Source organism: Neolamprologus brichardi, chromosome 11 (genome assembly GCF_056152115.1).
Source record: "Neolamprologus brichardi isolate AB-2024 chromosome 11, ASM5615211v1, whole genome shotgun sequence".
NCBI classification, from domain to species: Eukaryota; Metazoa; Chordata; class Actinopteri; order Cichliformes; family Cichlidae; genus Neolamprologus; species Neolamprologus brichardi.
Window position 1 is genome coordinate 6,529,922 of NC_142114.1, and position 20,901 is coordinate 6,550,822.

At 36.6% G+C, this 20,901-nt stretch overlaps 2 protein-coding genes and 1 pseudogene across 2 annotated transcripts; all 3 read right to left on the bottom strand.

Moving 5' to 3' along the window:
* Positions 1-2,628: 2,628 nt before the first annotated feature.
* Positions 2,629-3,493, bottom strand: LOC148100461 (C-C chemokine receptor type 5-like). Its single transcript, XM_087847909.1, has 2 exons — positions 3,322-3,493; positions 2,629-3,104 (listed from the first exon to the last, which is right to left on the bottom strand). The coding sequence occupies exons 1-2, from the start codon at positions 3,491-3,493 to the stop codon at positions 2,629-2,631; spliced, it is 648 nt and encodes a 215-aa protein (XP_087704035.1).
* Positions 3,494-10,262: 6,769 nt separating this feature from the next.
* Positions 10,263-13,589, bottom strand: LOC148100462 (C-C chemokine receptor type 2-like; annotated as a pseudogene).
* Positions 13,590-15,465: 1,876 nt separating this feature from the next.
* LOC148100463 (C-C chemokine receptor type 2-like) lies at positions 15,466-19,992 on the bottom strand. The gene is made up of 4 exons (XM_087847697.1): positions 19,854-19,992; positions 18,430-18,531; positions 17,391-17,531; positions 15,466-17,293 (listed from the first exon to the last, which is right to left on the bottom strand). Exons 2-4 carry the CDS (start codon positions 18,434-18,436, stop codon positions 16,398-16,400), a joined length of 1,044 nt encoding a protein of 347 aa, XP_087703823.1. The 5' UTR covers positions 18,437-18,531; positions 19,854-19,992; the 3' UTR covers positions 15,466-16,397.
* Positions 19,993-20,901: the final 909 nt, after the last annotated feature.

Genomic DNA, 20,901 nt, shown 5'->3' on the forward strand with positions numbered 1-20,901 from the left:
GTGAATACATGTGCAATTAGGAGGGGGACTGTCACAGGGAAATAACATACAGGAAGTAAAATTTGGGACAAGACACACGAGATACAAGCTAATAAAGTAAAACTGGGAGTAACCCTGAGGTCAGAAAAGTTCTTAATAATCACAAAATCCAAAACTGCCACAAAAAAAGACAAAGAAAATAAGAACAGGGAACAGGAGAGGCTGGAGGACAGGCAATTTGTGTCTGTATTTCAGTCTGTGTTTTTTGTGAAACATTCTGTGTGTGTATTCAAATGTATTTATGCCTAGTATATTGTTACTAACTAACAAACAGACAGACAAACGGACCGATGACATACTCCCTCCCTTCCAAACGCTTGATTGCAGGGGAGAGGAGTATAACGGTTGCCACCAAGCATTATTAAATAAGTGTCAGCAAGTCTGCTTCCCTTCAGGAACCCCTGCCCACCTTCTACTCAACGTCACAAAGAGGAAGGAAAAAGCAGACAAGGTCATCACACTCATGCAGCCAGATTCCCAATCCTGAGGGCAAGGGTAACATGTTTTCTGAGCCCATGAACCCTGTGCTTGAATTCAAAATTCCGGATGAATAATCCGGTCAAAAGTAGATAAAAAAAAACACTAAATAGCAGATTCTGGAGAGACATTGTTCACGTGCCGTCATCTTGGTCAGGCACTGTCTGGTTTTATCTGTCATTCTTGACATTGTTCTTAAAGTCGTTTTATTGACTGTGAGTGACTTTGTGAACCTAAAAAAAAGATCTGTAAACCTCATAAATCCATGTTAGTTCTCACAGTGTTCAAACCTTTTTTAACAGGACTGCTAAGATTATTTAGATAGAAGTGCTCTGAAAATGTTCTTTGTTAGCATGACTGTATCTCACTAACATAAAAAATAGAAGAACCTGCTGGAACATTTGCAGCTAGTTTTTTAGCATAAAGTGTTACTGTTTCCCTCTTTGCTGCATGTAATTTAACCTGAGCTTTAAAAAACAAAGCAGCATATGGTAGGCTACTTTGTGTTTGTCCTAGTTTCATTAAAATATGAGGTGTGAGTGATTTGCAACAGCTTGCACTCATGCATTATTCATTTATTTGTTTTAAATATTATAAAATGATGCTAATCATATTAAATAATCCATTAATTAAAATGTCCATGTAAGACAAAACACTGTTTAAATTAACCCCGACAGTGAATATTTATTTAGATCGGTTTATTTGTGATAGGATCCATATCCACATAAATCTTTTTATATATAATCAGAATATTTAATATTTAATATAAATTCTCTAAAAGCCTTATTGAAGGTCAACTTTGTGGTAGTTCCTTCTTTGCAAACAATTTCCAATCAGAGTAGTACAAGGATAGAAAAAGAAATTAGGTGACAGTGTTTTGGATTCAGATCCCTACAGCAACGTGTACACCCTTAAGCTTTACACATTATACCACAAACATATTTCCAAAATCATGCAAAACACCACACTGCATATATTTCAAACATTGTCAAAATGTATTCACCCGACTTAGTGATATCTCACTGATTGGTCTTCAAATTACGTAGAGTCAGGAATCACGCTTCAGAGCTCCTTTCAGATGTGTACAGATGAATTATCACTCTTAAAGTCTGCAAGTACAAGGTGTGCAGAAATAGAGGTGCCAATAGAGTTTCCTGTTTGTCTAGAAGTGAGAATTACCAAACAACTATCAAGCAAATCTGGCAAACAACACATAACATGTGGTTACACACCTTATTCACACGAGAAAAGGGCTGTAGTTTTTCTTTTTTTTTTCTTTTAGCTTAAAGGCTTAAAGAGGAATTTTTATTGTGGCTATAGGTGGACTTGTTATTATTGTTCAAATACTGTTTGTTTGTTTGTTTGTTTGTTTGATTGTTATTTTGTTTTAGCCTGCACACGTCCAGCTTCACTTTCCTTTTTCTTTTTCATCTTGTTCCTCTACTACTTCCTCTTCTTCCTCTGCTTCATATCATACATTCCACATAAATATCTTTATAAACCCTTTAGTATAGCCAGTGTACCCACAGAAAGTATACTCTTAACCTAATAAGACCTATAACTTTTATAATGTTTAAAGTAGAGTCGCTGAGTGATTACTGTATGGTCTATGGTGACCTCTTGTGGTGGACAGTTTTAACTACATGTCTATGCTTTCTCGTGGCACAAAGCATGCTGGGAGAAAAGGTTTGAATTGTCATTGCAGAATTTAAATAAAGTATTATCACCTAGAAGCTACGACTCAGACTTTGGCAGCTGTAGACCTGACATCAAACAAAACATAAAAATAATAATAATACATCATATATATATATATATATATATATATATATACATATATATATATGTAGATAGATAGGTGTGTGTGTGTGTGTGTTAATTGGAGTTCATATTGCTGTTTGTATACACGCTATGTTGTTGTATTTTGTGTTTTGGTAGTAGGGTATTTCTATACGGTATTCGTACCGACGCTCTCCAGTTGGCGCTGAATGAAGTCCCGATGAGGATGATTGACATTAGATCTGCTGACGAAAGCGGGCTGAAGGGAATCTCGGCAAAGTAGGAGTATGTAGATAACGGAAATCGCTTGGGATTCCTTTCTAAATAAAAGCGTTAATGCTCTTTAAGACCCAGCACATTTGTGGTGAACAGGTTGTAATGCTCCCATACTTTTCTCTCCTCGGGATAGTCACATCCAAACTTCTGGGACTCTTTTGTTTCCTGTATGAAGATAAAATCTGGCAGAGAGACAAACAAGCTCAGCATCCAAACGAGCACGGTCAGAATGATGGCTGCCCTCTTTGTGCGATAACGTGCAACTCTGTGAGCGTGCATGATGATCATGTAGCGGTCCAGCGTCATAACAACCATGAAGAAGATGCTGCTGAAGAAGCCAATGTGGTGAGAGCAGGAGATCAAAAGGCACATGAAGTCTCCAAAAGTCCACTGGCCGACCCTGGCGTTGTGAGAGTAGAAAGGCAGCGTGAAGACGAAGAGGAGGTCAGAGAGAGCCAGGTTGAAGAGGCAGATGTCTGTCAGGTTGCTCTGATTGCGATGCTTCACCAGGACACACACCACTAGCCCATTACCTTTGTGAGAAAAGATGCAATAAGTGTAAATGTCACACTGTTACATATTCAGTCTCTTTCTCTCTGTCGCTCTCATGTTGTTGTGTTGCACATAAACACACCTGCATACAGAGTTTAGGCCTAAAACGTGCTTTCTGTTCCCATAAGGGACAACAGACCCCTGCAATGTGTAAATACAATACAATCCCACAATATAGACAAAAGAAGACACACCTACCTATGAAGCCCAGGATGAAAACCAAACTATAGAGAATAGCAAGAAACGCTTGGCTGAATTCCTTTACATCGGTAGAGTTGGCTGGAGCATAGTCTCCATAATCAAAATCACTGTAATTGCCATAATTGTCGTCTGTGTCATTAAATTCTGCTGAGAGAGAGAATGGTGTCATTAGTACTAGTAGTAGTATCAGTAATAGTCTTTCAACTCTGTTTGCAAATATTAAGATGCATAGTCAAAAACATATGCAAGTTGATCAAATGTAAAAATTTAATTGTATTATCTGGATAAAGAAAAAAATATATACATATATATATACATAATTTTTTGGGGGGGGGATTTTTGTCTCCTGGGGAAGGTGAATAGAAAATTAAATAGTATTGCTGCTTCATCCGTTTTTATTGGGACAGAAGAAGAACGTGCTAGTTAAAGTAGTAGCAGTAGTATTCTTGCTGACATGTTGCTGTTTGAAAAGGGAAATTTCCTTAACCATGAGCACCACAAATGCTGCTCCATTCAGCTCTGCTGCTTTGGGCTTTTGGCCCCAAGCCAGTTGATAATTGATTGCCACCTTTTGGTTGTCACAGGTACTCCCTCCTTAGGAAAGTTCTCACCACTTCACATCAATCCATAATGTGACGCTCCTGTATTAAAGTAGGATTTAAGTCTCCTTGTCTATGATTTAAACCTGTAACTATTCTGAAGAAAGGTCATTAAATGGCTTTAAACCCATAAATCCAGCGTCAGCTTGTACAATTATAAACCTACCTACCTAAACGTTACTATTCAATTTGGCCTGTTTGTTAATGATTATTTTTCACACTGGTATGTTTTGGTCATAGTGATGTTATTTAACATAATTATCATTGTACAACTCTATTATCATATTGTCTACCTTAAAAAAAATACATGTTTGTGGGTGAGATGATTGTAGATTACAGTAGATATAAAGGTCAACCACAAGACATTGTGGCAATGCATATCTTTTGAATAATTTCACAAATGATCTTCAAACAGAGTAGACTAAACTTTAAAAAAAAAAACACGTGTAGACTAAATTTAGAAATAGCAATCATGAAGTAATTGTGATATAATTTCAATTATAGCATTTGGTTTTGAATCCCTGCGGCAACTCGTACAGCTGTGAACGTTACACATTATTAAAAATATATTTTTAAGAACTCTGAAAGATATTACACTATAAATATACTAAATTCTGCATTACTATTAAAATGTATTCACCTGACATGGTGATATCTCAGTGATGTCTCTTCCGAACACGTCAAGTCAGGAACTCTTTTTTTGATTTTTTTATTGATGTGATCCCTTTAGATGTTCAGAGATAAACTAACTGTCTTAAAGTCAGCAGTCTTATAATGAGGAGCACAGTAGAAAAGCAGATTTCACTTCCTGTACGTCCTCAAGTGAGATCTTTATCAGGAGTCTGCTTAAAATCTAGACAGCTAGATAATACTTCAAAGTGCAACACAGCATTTGGTGACCCAAATTCACACCTTCACAAAATGACTGCTAGTTTTTAGCGCGTCACAATGCTTATTATTATTATCATTTCTTTCTTTATTTGTTCCTTCATCTTCTTGATCCCATTGTTATACATTACCGCTGTATATCTCAGGACACTTTAGTAAAGACCCCTTGTTATCACTGGACTGAGTTTTGCTTTCAGAACTACCTCAATACAACATGGCATAGATTCAACAAGCTGCTGGTTCATATTGATGATGATAGCTTGCCTCTGGCATCAAAAGCACATTTTTCACCCAGAGAGCTGCCATTCAATCGTTTTGTTTCTTCTGTAAACCTCACTGATGGCAGATATAGATAACAACAGAGATGAAGATTAAAATAGAGATACAGTTTGTGATAGAGACGTAGATAAGATAGTGACACAGATAGAGTTAGTGATAGCAAAGGAGATAAAGACTTAGTGATAGAGATATAAACTGCAAGTTAGACACTGAGGCTTTTGGCGATGAGGGGGCTCTACCTTGCAGCAGTTGGGTGGTTGTGTCACATCTGCCCAGAGGTGGGAAAGTACAGACATTCTCTACTTAGGTAGAAGTACAGACACTAGTGTTGAAAAATACTCCAGTAGAAGTTGAAGTAGTGAAAAAGTACAGTCACTGAAATGAAGAAAGTAAAAAGTTGCTCTCCGGATGATGTTTCTGCCAGCTGTTTTTGTGCAATGCTACCTGAACCTTGTTCTATATTAATGTAATAAGAAAATAATATTGACATTACAAACTTTACTTCTGTTTAAAATTAAATTTTAATGAATGCACTCAGTTTGAATCAGAAAATGAGCAAAGAAAAAGAAGAAAATTAAAAAGAATTTCTGTTGCCCACATTGTAGAGGGGGGCCTTAATATCTGATCTTTAATGTAATCCTTAAATTTCTAGTTCACAAACAAGACTGAGCAGTCCCTACATTTAAATATAACCTCTCTTCTTCCTCTCCTGCCTTGTCTTGTCTTTTTTTTAATCTTTCTTCATCAATTAGTGACGTTAGGTGTCTTTCTTTTGTCTCCCTGTGAAATACAGCAGCTGGACCTTAGGCTAGCAACACACTGTGAGATAAACTGCAGCTTGTGTGTTTGGTGATGTGTGCTGCATTTTAAATTAACTGCTATTTTAAAAAAAACATTATCCCCTTAATGCTCGCTCCTCTTTTGCAGAGCTAGCTAGATGATGAAGCACAGCAACCGCAACTTATGGACGCTTGGACACTCGTTCTGATGTTGCCCCTGCAAGTTCTACAAGTTTTAATAGCACCCTAGTTTTCACACAGTCATACTCACCCTGTGCACTCACCAACACACCCACGTGGCGGGGTCTTCCATGTTTCACAAACCTTGCCTCAGACTGTCCTTTTATTATTGCTTCCCCTTCCCTTTCTTTTTTCTCCCTTTCTTTTTCTGTCAGCTAAGATATTTTTATACTATACTATGTTACACACAATGTTTTAACTAAATTAACCTGAATACCTGAAATAACACTAAAAAAAGTGATTAAATAAACAGATAAAAGAAATATGTGAACAAGAGAGAATTTATAGAGCTGATCTTGGAAAAGCAAAATTGGTGTGAATTTTTGTATTGATGGACTTTTCTTAACTTCATTAAACTGCTCATTAGAATAATATTCACATTGTTGATCATCTTTATGGGTGTAGAAATTATTTTCAGGGTCTATATCATTTTCCAAGACCCATAGTCTGTGATCAGTAAACTAAAAGGGTTTTAGCCCCAAATCATGTATATACAATGATTATTTATAGGGAAGGTTGGTTCTCACTTTACTAAGAAAAGTTATTATCATCATATTTTGTCATGTTATATGATTCTTATGTACAGTTGGTTGTTAAGAATTTCTAATGGAGAATTATAATTTTCATTTAACCTGTCATAGTTCATTTCTAATTTTTATCCAGATCTGAAACTAATTTAATGACCACAACTTTTTGTTCTTCTCGGGTTCCTTTGAGTTTGATGTAAACCTTGCAGTTTGCAGTTCATGTTGATTGAACCGTTTTTAGTCTTCTTAGTATTCCTGCTTGTCATGCTATGTCTGCATTTTTCTTTGTCAGATGCTCGTTTATGTAGACACTGGTTCCTCACAGCTTCTTAGCGTGTCCTTTTTGATTTTCTATTCACAAAGCCTATTATTATAGATGGTTTTACACTCCTGTGCCACTACAGCTCTAGCATACGTTCTGTGTTTGGTCTCCAGTCCACTTACTATTAAGCCATTCATACGGGTATACTGCTCTAGATCATCCACTTGGGAATCAAATAGGGCTATTTTTTTTATCCTTTTCTTCATTCAGTTTTTGCAGTTCTTTAATCTGTTCATATCCAATAGCAACTTCTGTTGTTTAGAGGTATTAGAAAGCTCTCCTGACATCTAAGGAGGTAGACCAAGTCATCTGCTGATTGGAAGGTTGGTGGTTCAGTCCTTGGCAGTGTGGATGCCAGATATCCCTGGACAAGATATTAATCCCAAATTACTCTAACATGCATCCATCAGAGTATGAATGTGTGCAAGTGTTAGGTAGAAAGCCCTTACACAGCATAGAAGAAAGTGCTTGTGTAAATGGATGAATGTGGCATGTTAAGAGTGTTAAGCACTTTGAGTGTTCTGGGAAAGTAGAAAAGCACTGTGTAAGAATCAGTCCATTTACCATTTAGTAGGCACTTTTACCAGCCATAGTCGGTATCTTTTATGCAAAAACTGGCTATGGTACTACTGAAGTTTCATTCTGTTCATTTGAATCCTTTCAGAGGTTATCTGAGTCATCAGTAATATGACAATAGTAATATGCTGAAGAATATTTTCCGTTCATTTCAGTTTTAATGCTGCCTTCAGAGATGAGCACCAACAACAAAATGATTTCAACCCAGTTTCAGTATCATTTAAACGGAACTGGTAAACACAGAAACGGTAGAGTTTAATGCACTTCTAGCAAATATAATTAACTGAATAAATCAACAGGGTAACTGAAGAAAGAAATCAAACCTTAAATTGATGTGTGTTTGAATTCAACTTAAAAGGCTTTTATTTCCCCTTCTAGAAATTGTAATGCCTAAAAAAGTCAGAGCAATACATGGTACAATCTATGTATGTGCTCTTTTGAGCTTTCACCTTTGTACTCTAATGTCCTCCTAATGTCTTGACAGCTCTAATCTGACTCTCCTTCCACAATATTAAGGAAAATCCGTACTTTCACTTCCTGAATCATGATTATAGGTTGAAAATATGCCAAAGTTATTTCTGCTGCCCACTACAAAGGGCAACAAATATGATTTTGGTTTTGGAAAGGGGTAAAATTACTGAATTTCTGAAGTGCTGCTAAAAGGAAAAGTTAAGGGTCTCAAAGTGAAGATATCAATTTGATTTTTAGCAACAACAAAAAAATCACGTATCCTTCTCTGTTGACATAATGTGGAAGCTGCAACTCCTGTCATTTTGAAAAGAGATTACATGCGGCCTCAATGGAAAGCCCGAGATTTCAGATGACGGTTCAGTTGGACTCTTCCATGGGCGAGAAAAATGATAGCGATGGTGAAGAGTTACCTACCTAATGAATTAGTTTGGGACTATCTCACAGAACTTTTTTTTTTAACAGATCCTTTTTTCTGACTGTGTACAGAATTTGTCATTTCCATAACAGAGAGAATTAAGAGAGCTTCTCAAAATGAACAATGGACTCCTCCAATATGACAAACCACTTTATGACTTTAATTTGAAGTAAGCTGAAGATTTGCATTATCATTTATTGTCTTAAGAAAACTATTACAAATGCAAAGAACCATAAAATGATGTAACAAACAAAAAAAGTGCAAAAAGTGAAACATCAGAATGGGGCTGAAGATAGAAATATGTAAATTAAAGTAAGAAAATGCACCAGTTTCATTCAAAGAAGGTCTGGCACAACAGTAAAAGTCACTGAAGCAATAAGGACAATGTATCCAGCATGTAAAGCTCTACTCTGTACATATATACAATGTTGCCAATATTGGAACGTTTGCTCCACATCATTTTATAAGATTCAATTATTAGTCACAGTACAGAAACGAGCACTGCGTATTATTCACAAGGCTGGTTATCTAGATCATACTCACAAATTCTTTCTTCAGGCAAAGTTACTTAAATTCCAGGATCTGGTTAATTACAATACATCCATAATTTTGTATAAAGCTTTTACTAAACTTCTACCGGCAAATTTACAAACTAGATTTGAAATTCGAGAAAAGGTTTATAATGTGAGAGGCTCTGGAGAATTCAAATTACCCTGAACTCGAACAACCCGTAAAGGTTTTTGTGTGTCTGTATGTGGTGTGAAAATCTGGAACAGTCTGAGTTTACAATTGAAACAATGCAAAAATATTCATAGATTTAAATTCCTCTACAAACAGTTGGTCTGGTCACAGTATACTCAATGATGGTTTTTAGTGTGCTCTGTAATGTCTGTTCTCTTACCATTGCTGGTATGGATTCCAAGAGGAAAAAAAAAAAAGGGAAAAAAAGAAGAGTGTGTGTATGTATGTATATATACGTGCATGTGTGTGTAGATATATATGTATGTATGTATGTATGTATATGTATGTGTGTTTGTTACTTGTAATTATTACTGCCTGTTACCTGTGGTAATACAATTTATAATTTATATATTCTGTATTCAGTTATGAAGGCTCTAATTGTTGTTTGCGAGCTGCCATTCAGATGCTTGTATGTGTCCGGGGCTGTTGATGGGTCTGTATGTAATGATGGGCGTAGCTGCAGGAAGTTTATTGTTTTTTGATGATGAGTGAGTATAGGGGTGGGATTTAATAAGTTTTCTTCGTCCCACTCCTTTTTCAGGCAATTTTTGTTTTTTGTTTTGTGCATTTTATGTTCAATATAGGTATTTGTTGTGCCTGAAAATGAACAAATAAATGAATGAATGAATGAATGAATTATCAATGACGACATGTGAAAATGGAAAATGCTCCGTATTGGTATACATTTGATTGAAGGATTTCTATTTCATCTAAGACTAGAACATTCTGTATTGCCATCTTTGGTTTGTTTGTGTTGCAGTATGCTATTTTTGCATGTTTGTGTCAGCTTGCTGTTACAGGATGCTGCAAACAGCAGGTTCAGTTAAATGCACCAGCAAGTTTCACTGAGCCTGAGCAGAAGAAGGACGAGCATTACATAGTCTCAAAAACACTGGAGATAGGTTTTGAGCCTTTGCATCTGAAATGTTATGATAAAAATGAAGTATTCCCTTGTAAGTCATAGGATCTAAAGGTGTACACACAAACTCTTGTGTCAAATACAAGTGGTCAAATGAACAAAAAAAACAATAACAAGATGTGGTCTGCAGTAATAACACGTGAAAACTGCATGTTAAACAAGTTACAACTGACCTCAAACTTCTACAGTTTAAAGGTGGAGGTGATTTCAGAGCCATGGACATAACTGAGCTTCTCCTGAACAGTGTTGGTCAAGTTACTTAAAAAAAGGTAATCAGTAACTAATTACTGATTACTTCCCCAAAAAAGTAATCCTGTTACTTTACTGATTACTTATTTTCAAAAGTAATTAATTACTTAGTTACTTAGTTACTTTTTAAAAACACGATTTACAACCTTAACAGGTGATAAAGCGATAGATCTTTCAGTCCAATTCTACTTTTTCTGCATAATCCATCATACAAAATGTAATCAAATGGAAAAGTCTCTTTTTAAAACTTATTTTATTCGTTTTAATCTTTTAACTTTATGCATCAAGCAAACATTAAATTATGTGCAGCATTCTCTGACTTGAATAAATTAGTTTAACATTTAAACCTATTTTCTGCACATTCCTGCACATAAAATATATTTTTTTTGTGTTTACACTCAGTCTTTCAAACAGATGCAAGTAAAACACAGCAGAAAATAAATAAAGTCAAAGACTCAGTGGTCCTTTTGCTCTATTTTCACCTGTAAAGCAGGAGTGGGCTAGGCGGAGGTTTACCCTGGTGCAGGTGTGCCGCAGCGGTCAGTGGAAGAATCCGCTAGTTTCTCTGTGAATTTCCCATTACGTCATAGTGCACTCGGTGCTTGCTCGGAAGTTTAGGGGTTTTTTTTCGCTGAGAAAGAAGTTTTCTTCCCACGCACAACGGACACTAATGTTTTTGTCACTTTTTATGGAATTAAACTCAAAGTAAGGTCAGTACTTCCACGCTTTAAGCGCTGCACGCTCATACTCTCTCCCGCACTCGATATATTATCCATTGTTGATCTGCACACAGCTGTTGTCACAAACGTTGCACTCGCTTAAGTCACTGTCATGAGACATTCTCGCAAAAAAATCACGGTTTTAGTAACGCAGTAACGCAGCGTTCCTACGGGAAAGTAACGGTAATCTAATTACCGTTTTTGCAATAGTAATCCCTTAATTTACTCGTTACTTTAAAAAAAGTAATCAGATTACAGTAACGCATTACAAGTAACGCTTTACTGCCCATCTCTGCTCCTGAATGCTATCTGACAAATCTCTGCTGTAACCAGGCACCAACTTTTTCAGCAGCTGCAAGGCTCGTCTCATAAACTTCTCTCCCACAAAAGCATATATGATGGGGTTCAGACAGCAGTGAGTGTAAGCTAAGCTCTCAGTTACTGCCACTGACAGCCTTATATTTTTGTCCCAGGTGTCATTACGTGAGATTTTCCCCTTTTCCTGAAGAAACTTCAAGAAACGGGAAATGTTATATGGAGCCCAGAGCAAGAAAAACGCAACAACTATACAGATGATCAACTTGACGATGCGGTGCCTCTTTGCTGTCCTCATGCTCATCAGTGTGGGGATGATCCTGGAGTAGCAACCTACCATCACCAGCAAAGGAATCACGAGACCCAGCACATTTGTGGTGAACAGGTTGTAACGCTTCCAGACTTTGCTCTCCTCGGGATAGTCACATCCAAACTTCTGAGATTCTTTTGTTTCCTGTATGAAGATGAAATCCGGTAGAGAGACAAACAAGCTGACCATCCAAACGAGCATGGTCAGAATGATGGCTGCCCTCATTGTGCGAAAACGTGCCACCCTGTGAGCATGCACGATGATCATGTAGCGGTCCAGCGTCATGACAACCATGAAGAAGATGCTGCTGAAGAAGCCAATGTGGTGAGAGCCGGACAACAAACGGCACATGAAGTCTCCAAAAGTCCACTGGCCGACCCTGGCACTGTGAGAGTAGAAAGGCAGCGTGAAGACGAAGAGGAGGTCAGAGAGAGCCAGGTTGAAGAGGCAGATGTCTGTCAGGTTGCTCTGATTGCGATGCTTCACCAGGACACACACCACTAGTCCGTTACCTTTGTGAGAAAAGACTCGATAAGTGTACCTGTCACACTGTTACATGTAAAATAAGGATGTCTGTTTTTGTGTTTCTTACATCACTGTTACACACCTACATACAATACTCTTTCCTCTGAATCCCTTAAAGCCAACAGCTTACGAAATCTATCTCTGTCCCTAGAAAGTGAGGACGTGTTCTCACAGCAAACATACAACAGGACACACCTACCTATGAAGCCCAGGATGAAAACCAAACTATAGAGAGTGGGAAGAAACACTTGACTGAAATCTTGAATATCATTTAAGTTGATAGGAGCATAATCTTGTGTGACATCTTCGTTAAAGTAACTCGTATAATTGTATGTGTCATTTTCTGTGGCATTCTCGCCTGGAGAAAGAGAGAGAGACAGAGCTGTGATTAGTAGTAGTAGCTGTAGTATAGTAGTAGTATTTCAACACAGACCATGAATATTAATGTACAATGAATACATATCTGGATATAGCACCTGTCTACAACGCTGCATTCAAACAGTTTGAGTGCTCACAGCATTAAATGTTAATAATGAAGTTTCAATCATTTTCATTGAAACACAGAAAAAAGTTCAAAAGTTACTGTTGCTGATTACTGTTTGTGAAAATGATTTTCCTTTGCTATGTATGTTTAGGCCCTCAAAGTCAGTTGATAATGAGGATTATTTTGCCACCTGCTGGTAGTTACAGGTACTTCTGTCAAGCCACCGTTTGTCACTTTTCACCGGATGCCTCTGCTTTATGAAAAACAGGATTTAAACTTCCTTTATACTGTCTATGATTTAAACCAAATCAGCTACAATAAAAACAGGTGATATGAGGCTAAAAGCCAATAAGCCCAGTCTAAATGTGTAGAACCCTGGGGCACTGAAAATTATTATTTCATTTCGTCCATTTCTTTATGTTATAATAATTTTTACAAAAACTAAATTATCCATGTAATGAGATTATTTGAGATTATCAACATAATTTTGAAATATTATTTTTTATTATATTGTCTAACTTAACAGACATGTTTGTAGATGACAGCAAAAGGTCACCTTCACAGACATTGTGGTTATACACATATTTTGTACACTTTTTTGAAGACTGTAGGAGAATAGAGAAAGAGAACTATCAAATAGAAATAAAAAGATAACATTTTACAGTATTATTGGTTTTAGATCTCTACAGGAATGCACACAGCCTTATACATTAAACATAATAACATGGATATATTTCAAACAAAATATTAAAATATTACACTGCAAAAGTACCAATTTCTGGATTATTTATTAAATGTATTCACCTGACATAGTGATGGCTCAGTGATGGCTCTTCCAGCCAGGTAGAGTCAGGAATGGCTCTTCAAGGCGCCCCCCTTTTTGTTTTTCGTTCTTAATGATGTGATGCCTTTATTCTGCAGAGATGAACTAACGCCCAAATAGTCAGCAGTCTGATAATGAGCAGTAAAAAAAAAAAAACAGAACAGCAGACGTTGCTTCCTGTATGTCCTGTAAGTAAGATCTTTATCAGACGTCTGCTAGACATCAAGAATGCCAAAAATAATTCAAAGAGCAGAATGGCATGTGGTTACACCCTTTCACACCTCTAAAACTGAATGCTGGCTTTTTAAAAAACAATTAAAACCCTTCATGATTTTTGCATGTAGGTTTACACCAATTTTATTTTTCCTTCCACTTAAACTTATTTAGAAAATGCACTATTTTTCAAATATTTTTCAATATGAATGCATCTTTAATTTTAACAGCATAATTTCACTCACATCTGAAAGGGCGAGTGATAACTTCTCCAATTAATATTTTGGTCTTTGCTTTGTTACATTTCACATCACAAGTGTGAAGAAATGTGCTTGACTGATATTAGTAAAAGACTTCTATTCAGAGTCAAATGCAATATTACTATAAACTGGTGTTTCCATCTCTATCTTGATGTCTTCCTTTTCTCGTCATCATTTTCTCTTCTTGTTGTCATTGTGGTACATCTCCATGTAACAGACCCCATATAACCGTTTTTATATACTTATTGCTGCACAACCCACTTACTCTATGAGAGATGATTGATTCTTGGAAAACACGTATGTGTGGTCTACTGCCACCTCTTGTGGTGGAAAATTAGAAAAGTGGTGCGCATTTCAAAAGTTTGAATTCTTTGGTTGAATTTCAGTGACGCATAATCAAACCACATGGTAACTTTCTGAGATGGCTGTCGGGGGGTGGGGGGGTGGGTTACCGGTAGATGAATCAACAGGAAATAAGTGTGTGACATCCTGGTTAGCACCTCACTGACCAGTTATGACACTGCCTCAGTGCCTCAGATTGCTAAATCTGGTTGTATCTCTGTGTTTAACAGCCACTGCAGGTGATCTCATCATTTCTAACCTATGCTGTTACATTACAATGATTTGATTTCCTAAAGACAAAGTTCACCTGGTGCAGACCAGACAAGCAATTTATCACGTAATGTTTGTCTTAAAAACACAACTGGAGAAAAAAGTAAGTAAATGTAGATTTTCTTTCAAGTATCATAAACCCATACATCATTTATCCTGCACGTTTGCTGCTTCTTCACCTTAAGTTTTTCTTTGTGTTTAAACTCGCGTTTGGGGATGCAGTGACAACCTTTGCTGAGTTTGAAAATAGTTTTCATTCATATTTTCTGAATGTTTCAAAAACATACTGTGCATGTAAATACGAAATCCCCAAATTATTTTACTCTTACATGGAAGAAAAGATTATTTCTGAACTCTTTTTTTCAAAGAATGTCAATAATATACATAGTTAGCAGTCATTTTGCACCCAGGTTGTTTTACTTTATAAGCATTACATTTTTCTGTTTCTGTTGCTCTTGCTGATGTATAATTTAAAAATAGCATTAAAAAATAGCACTATATTTTTAAAATTTTGTAATTTTTCTTTGTATTTAAATTACATATTGAGTTTTAATGCTTTTCAAAATATTCAATTGTGTTTTTAAGGTGTTTCTGCTTACCCTGCAACGTACTTACTTTGATTTTACAAAGATAGACTGTTTGTCAAATATACTTCTCATATAACATCTGCAAAAAGCATTCAGCTCATGAGGAATTACACAGCTCACCTTTACTTCAACTTTACTTGAACATACTCACAGCTGATGAAATCTTTGTTATATGTTCGTCTTCCACTAATGGTCCCCTATAACAGACAACACTAATGTTCTATGGTGGCAAACAGTTAAGTATCAAATAAATAAATTAGGAACTGTCTCACATCCTATCTTGTCTTTTTTTAATGTCTTTTTTCATGACTATGTAAGGAATTTGTCTTTACAGTTACACAGGGAAATATAGGAGATCATGCTCAATACACACTATTATTCTCAAAATATGCAATATCAGTGACTGTCTTAAGGAAGCTACCATGTAAAATCAGGATGAGAGATGAGTATTTCAGAATGTAATCACTTTCTCTGGTAAAGAAATTGCAAAGCTAAGGAATCAAAATCAAATAAAACAACAGCAACCAAAAAAAGCATAACAAATGTGTACATTAAAGTAAGATAATATACATATTTAGTATAACCTCTGAAATACCTGCAATAATCACTGAAGCAAAAAAGAAAATCTAATATATAAAACTCTATACTGCATACTGTACATGCGTATACAAAATTGACACAAAAATACACCCTGGGAAGGTTGTTCCTTATCATTTGTCAAATACCCAAAATTATGTCAGAAGACACGTGAAAATGTACTTTTAACACCTAGCACTGTATTTGCATACACTTGAATGAAATACTTTATGCACAGAAGTATAAAATGTTCCATTATGTCATATTTGGTTTGTTTTCTGCCTTGTTTTTTTTTTCGATAGTTTATCCTACATGGCTGTTGAATAAAAACATGCATAAAGAAAATTGTTTCATTTTACACCATCAGCAAAAAAACCTCTTACATAGTTTAGAAAGGACTTGAGAATCTGTAAAGCAGACAGCAGTGCTAGCAGGTTACAATCATTCCAGAAGTAATGAGACTTTAAAACTGAAATCTTACAGTCAAAACAATACTGAAAATTCAACATGGTGAGACACAGGTGAAGAAAACTGGGAGTGGGAGTGACCAAATTAACAAAACAAATCACTGAAACATGAATAAGATATGGTCTGCAGTAATAACAGGGTAAAACATTCATGTCAAACAATCTGCCCTACACCTTCTACATGATATAAGTGGAGGTGACTTCAGAGGACTTGGACATAACTGAGCTTCTCCTGAATGAGCTGTCTGGAAGATTCCTGACGCCAGGCACAAACGTTTTCAGCAGCTTCAAGGCCCTTCTCATAAACTTCTGTCCCACAAATGCATATATGATGGGATTCAGACAGCAGTGAGTGTAAGCAAACGCCTCAGTTACTAACACTGACAGCCTTACATTTTTGTCCCAGATGGGATCACGTGGGATTTTCCCTCTTTCCTGAAGAAACTTCAAGAAACGGGAAATGTTATATGGAGCCCAGAGCAAGAAGAATGCAACCACTATGCAGATGATCAGCTTGACAATGCGGTGCTTCTTCGCGGTCCTCATGTTTACCAGTGTGGGGATGATCCTGGAGTAGCAACCTACCATCACCAGCAAGGGAATCACGAGACCCAGCACATTTGTGGTAAACAGGTTGTAACGCTTCCAGACTTTCTTCTCCTCAGGATAGTTACATCTAATCTTCTGGGAGTCTTCCTGTATTTCCTGTGTGAAGATAAAATTTGGCAGAGACACAAACAAGCTCAGCATCCAAATGAGTACGGTCAGAATGATGGCTGCCCTCATTGTACGATAACGTGCCACCCTGTGAGCGTGCACGATGATTACATAACGGTCCAGCGTCATGACAACAATGAAGAAGATACTGCTGAAGAAGCCAGTCTGGTGAGAGCCAGACAACAAACGGCACATGAAGTCTCCAAAAGTCCACTGGCCGACCCTGGCATTGTGAGAGTAGAAAGGCAGCGTGAAGACGAAGAGGAGGTCAGAGAGAGCCAGGTTGAAGAGGCAGATGTCTGTCAAGTTGCTCTGATTGCGATGCTTCACCACGACATACACCACTAGTCCGTTACCTTTGGCAGAAAAAAAAAGTCAAGATTGTATACCTTTGACACTTTCCGTCCAATATGTAAACACAACTGTCATTCCCACAGTAGAAGACACACCTACCTATGAAGCCCAAGGCAAAAACCAAACTATAGAGAGTGGCTAGAAACACTTGGCTGAAGACCTGCACACCACTGAAATTGGTAGGAGCGTAGTCGCCTAAATCATTTTCATATTCCTCGTAACTGTACAGTGTGGTCTGTTCTGTAAAGAGAGTTATTATAATTGTTTTATTAGTAGTAGTAGTAGTCTTATTTTTTGTTATTATTATTTTCACACACACTACTAAAAGTAACCATCCAAATTAGGTTATATTATCACACATTATCAAGCATTTTAATTAATTAATTAATTAATAAAAACAACAAAACTGGTGAAAAAAGTTGCAATGTAAGTTGAAGACCACTGTTGCTGTCACAGTTTTTTGAAAGGAGGTTTTTTTTTTCCTATTTCTAAAAAAATAAATAAAATACAAATAGTAATCAGTTCAGCTCTGTTGTATTAGGTTTAAGTCAAGTGATAACGGAGATTATTGAGCCACCTGCTGGTTATTACTAGTACTCCAATTGTGGGAATGTGAACAGAGTTTAAACTTTAGTTCGCCATTGTAGCTGATTTTAATCCAGATCACATTAAGCTAAAAGCACAAATACCACCATAAACCTATAAACCTTAAACCACTAACCTTTCATTATGGTCTTTTTCTTTATTTTATCATTTTGTCTTACATGGACATTTTAATTAATGGATTATTTAATATGATTAGCATCATTTTATAATAATATTTTTACATAGTCTCAATCAGCAGATGCATGTTTGCAGATCACAGCAAATGTAAAAGGTTTATTAAAGGTGAACTTCAAAGATATCGCAGCAGTGCATTTATTTCTTACACTTTTACAAACAATTTTTCGAGCACAGTAGTCTCAAATAAAATGTTATCTAGATCAAATATGGAAAGAGAAAAAAAATAAGTATTTGTCGTATTGCAGCATTTGAATTTAAATTATTAAAGCAATGCATACAGACTTACCATTACACATTATAACACAAATTTTTTTTCCAAAATCCAAATTTGGGATTAATGTTAAAATATATTCACCTGACATAGTGATATCTCAGTGATGGCTAATCCAACCAAGTAGAGTCAGGAATTATGCGTCAGGGCTCGTTTTTTTCCCCTCTGTTGTTGATGCGACGATAGCTTTAGATGTGGAGAGATAAATAACAGTCTTAATGCTGCAGTCTGATAATGAGTAGTACTGAAGCAGAAGTGCAGATGTCGTTTCCTGTACGTCCTTGAGTGAGATCTTTATCAGTTTAAACTCTGAATAATTCAAGAACAGCATATGGTTACACACATTTTCACACCTTTAGAAAACAGCAGTTAGTTTTTGCTTAAGGTCCAAACAGTTTGTCATTAACGTTTTAAAAGGCAGATTGCTATTCGTGTTTTCCAGCTTCATAAAATGTTACTCTTTTTAAAGTTCCTTAAAATTAAGGTAATTATTTATCTGTTTTAATCAGACAGGTTTGCAGTATCTGGTTATCTTTTGGTTTGCCACATTTCCTGTCACATTTTGCAGCTTTGAATAAGAAATGTGCACGCATTAAATATTAGCATTTGTTCAAGACTTCTATCCAGAGTTAGCTTTAAGAGTTTCCTCTTAAAAAAATTAATTAATTAAAATTAATTTTAAAAAAGTTTTTATTTAGCCCTGCGACAGACTGGCGACCTGTCCAGGGTGGACCCTGCCTCTCGTCCTATGACAGCTGGGATAGGCTCCAGCGCCCTCCGCGACCCTGAAAAGGATAAGCGGAAGCGAATGGATGGATGGATGAAGTTTTTATTTATTTATTTATTTAATGGGCTGCACTATTAAAAGGCAAATTAGAGATTTTTACAAATTATTATATTTTAGCTTCCATATATATGTCTCTCTCTTCATATGTCTTTATTGTCGTTTTGTTTTGATTTTTTGTTTTGTTTTGTTATTAAAATATTAATAATATTAAAATATTTTTTCCCTTGATCTTGGTCTCCTTGTACGTCTCTGGTGCATATTTATGACTCTTCATAGAGCGATTCTTGCTGTTTTATGCATGGTCTTTATCGTCCTCTTGTGGTGAAAAACTCTAAAAACATGCAACTCGTGCTGTGCAGTTATATAACGTATTTCGCAGTAATAGCTCCACGTCAGGGGTCTATTAAAGCGCAGTGTTCTTCGAGACAAAATCGGCAGCAATGGATAGAGTCATTGAGGTGAATAAAGTTTTCTTTTCGGTGAGGAAGTGAAATAGATTTTCCCTGTCTAATGGAATCTGGGCAGTGTCATGATGTGTTTTTAAGAAATGGAACAACTCTAAGCTTAAAAAAAGAAAAAGAAAAATCTGAGCATAGGTCCAAGGGATTAAAATGCTTTCCACAGTGAGATCAAAGGCATAAAAAGTCAGGACATGTCATATTGTATGGAATGACAGAACCCAGATGCTGAACAGGGAGATGTTAATACGCAGAAAACGCACCTTTATTTTGGAAGTTGGAAAATCCAAATATGCAGAGTCCAAACAAAATCCAAATGTTGAAAAAAATTGCAAACTGAATCCAAGAAACAGGCAGGCAGCACACAAGTGAGGTTACTGACGAATACAACAGACGCCACATATAAAATCAAAGACAGACACGCCTGTAAGTGAATACATATGCAATCGGGAGGGGGACTGTCACAGGGAAATAAAATAAAGGAAGTAAAATTTGGGACAAGACACACGAGATACAAGCTAATAAAGTAAAACTGGGAGTAACCCTGAGGTCAGAAAAGTTCTTAATAATCACAAAATCCAAAACTGCCACAAAAAAAGACAAAGAAAATAAGAACAGGGAACAGGAGAGGCTGGAGGACAGGCAATTTGTGTCTGTATTTCAGTCTGTGTTTTTTGTGAAACATTCTGTGTGTGTATTCAAATGTATTTATGCCTAGTATATTGTTACTAACTAACAAACAGACAGACAAACGGACCGATGACATACTCTGATAGGTTTGTAGCTTAAACCTATTCGCTGGAACGTTGAAGACAATATAATTACACAGCAAAGCAAGACACGAGTAGGCAAAGATCTTCATGTTTCTCGTGCACGGGAGAGAACCGGACAAACGCCGTTCCTTCGCTTGACCCCAGTTGCTCTCGTCCGCTCCCCCGTAACACTGCTCTTTTATTGAGGTTACATGAATATGCATAGGTTCATTAACATACGCCGCCTATATACAAACAAAGAGTACCTTGCCTGTGTGTGTGTGTGTGTGTGTGGTCAGAGTGTGACCCCATAAACGACTTCCCTAAACCTACTAGTCTGGAAAGTCTAGCACTTAGCCTAAAACAGATATAGCCACGTTTATCCTACCATAAAACAATAAAACAAGGTACGACCTCTTCCCATGCTCCCAGGATGTAGGTGTGGATTCCAGAACACTCTGGAATGCACACCAAGCCTTTGCAGACTATTAAGGATCACACATCCTATCACTACACAATTATTTAAACACCTCTACCAATCTAAGACTAATTATAAAAC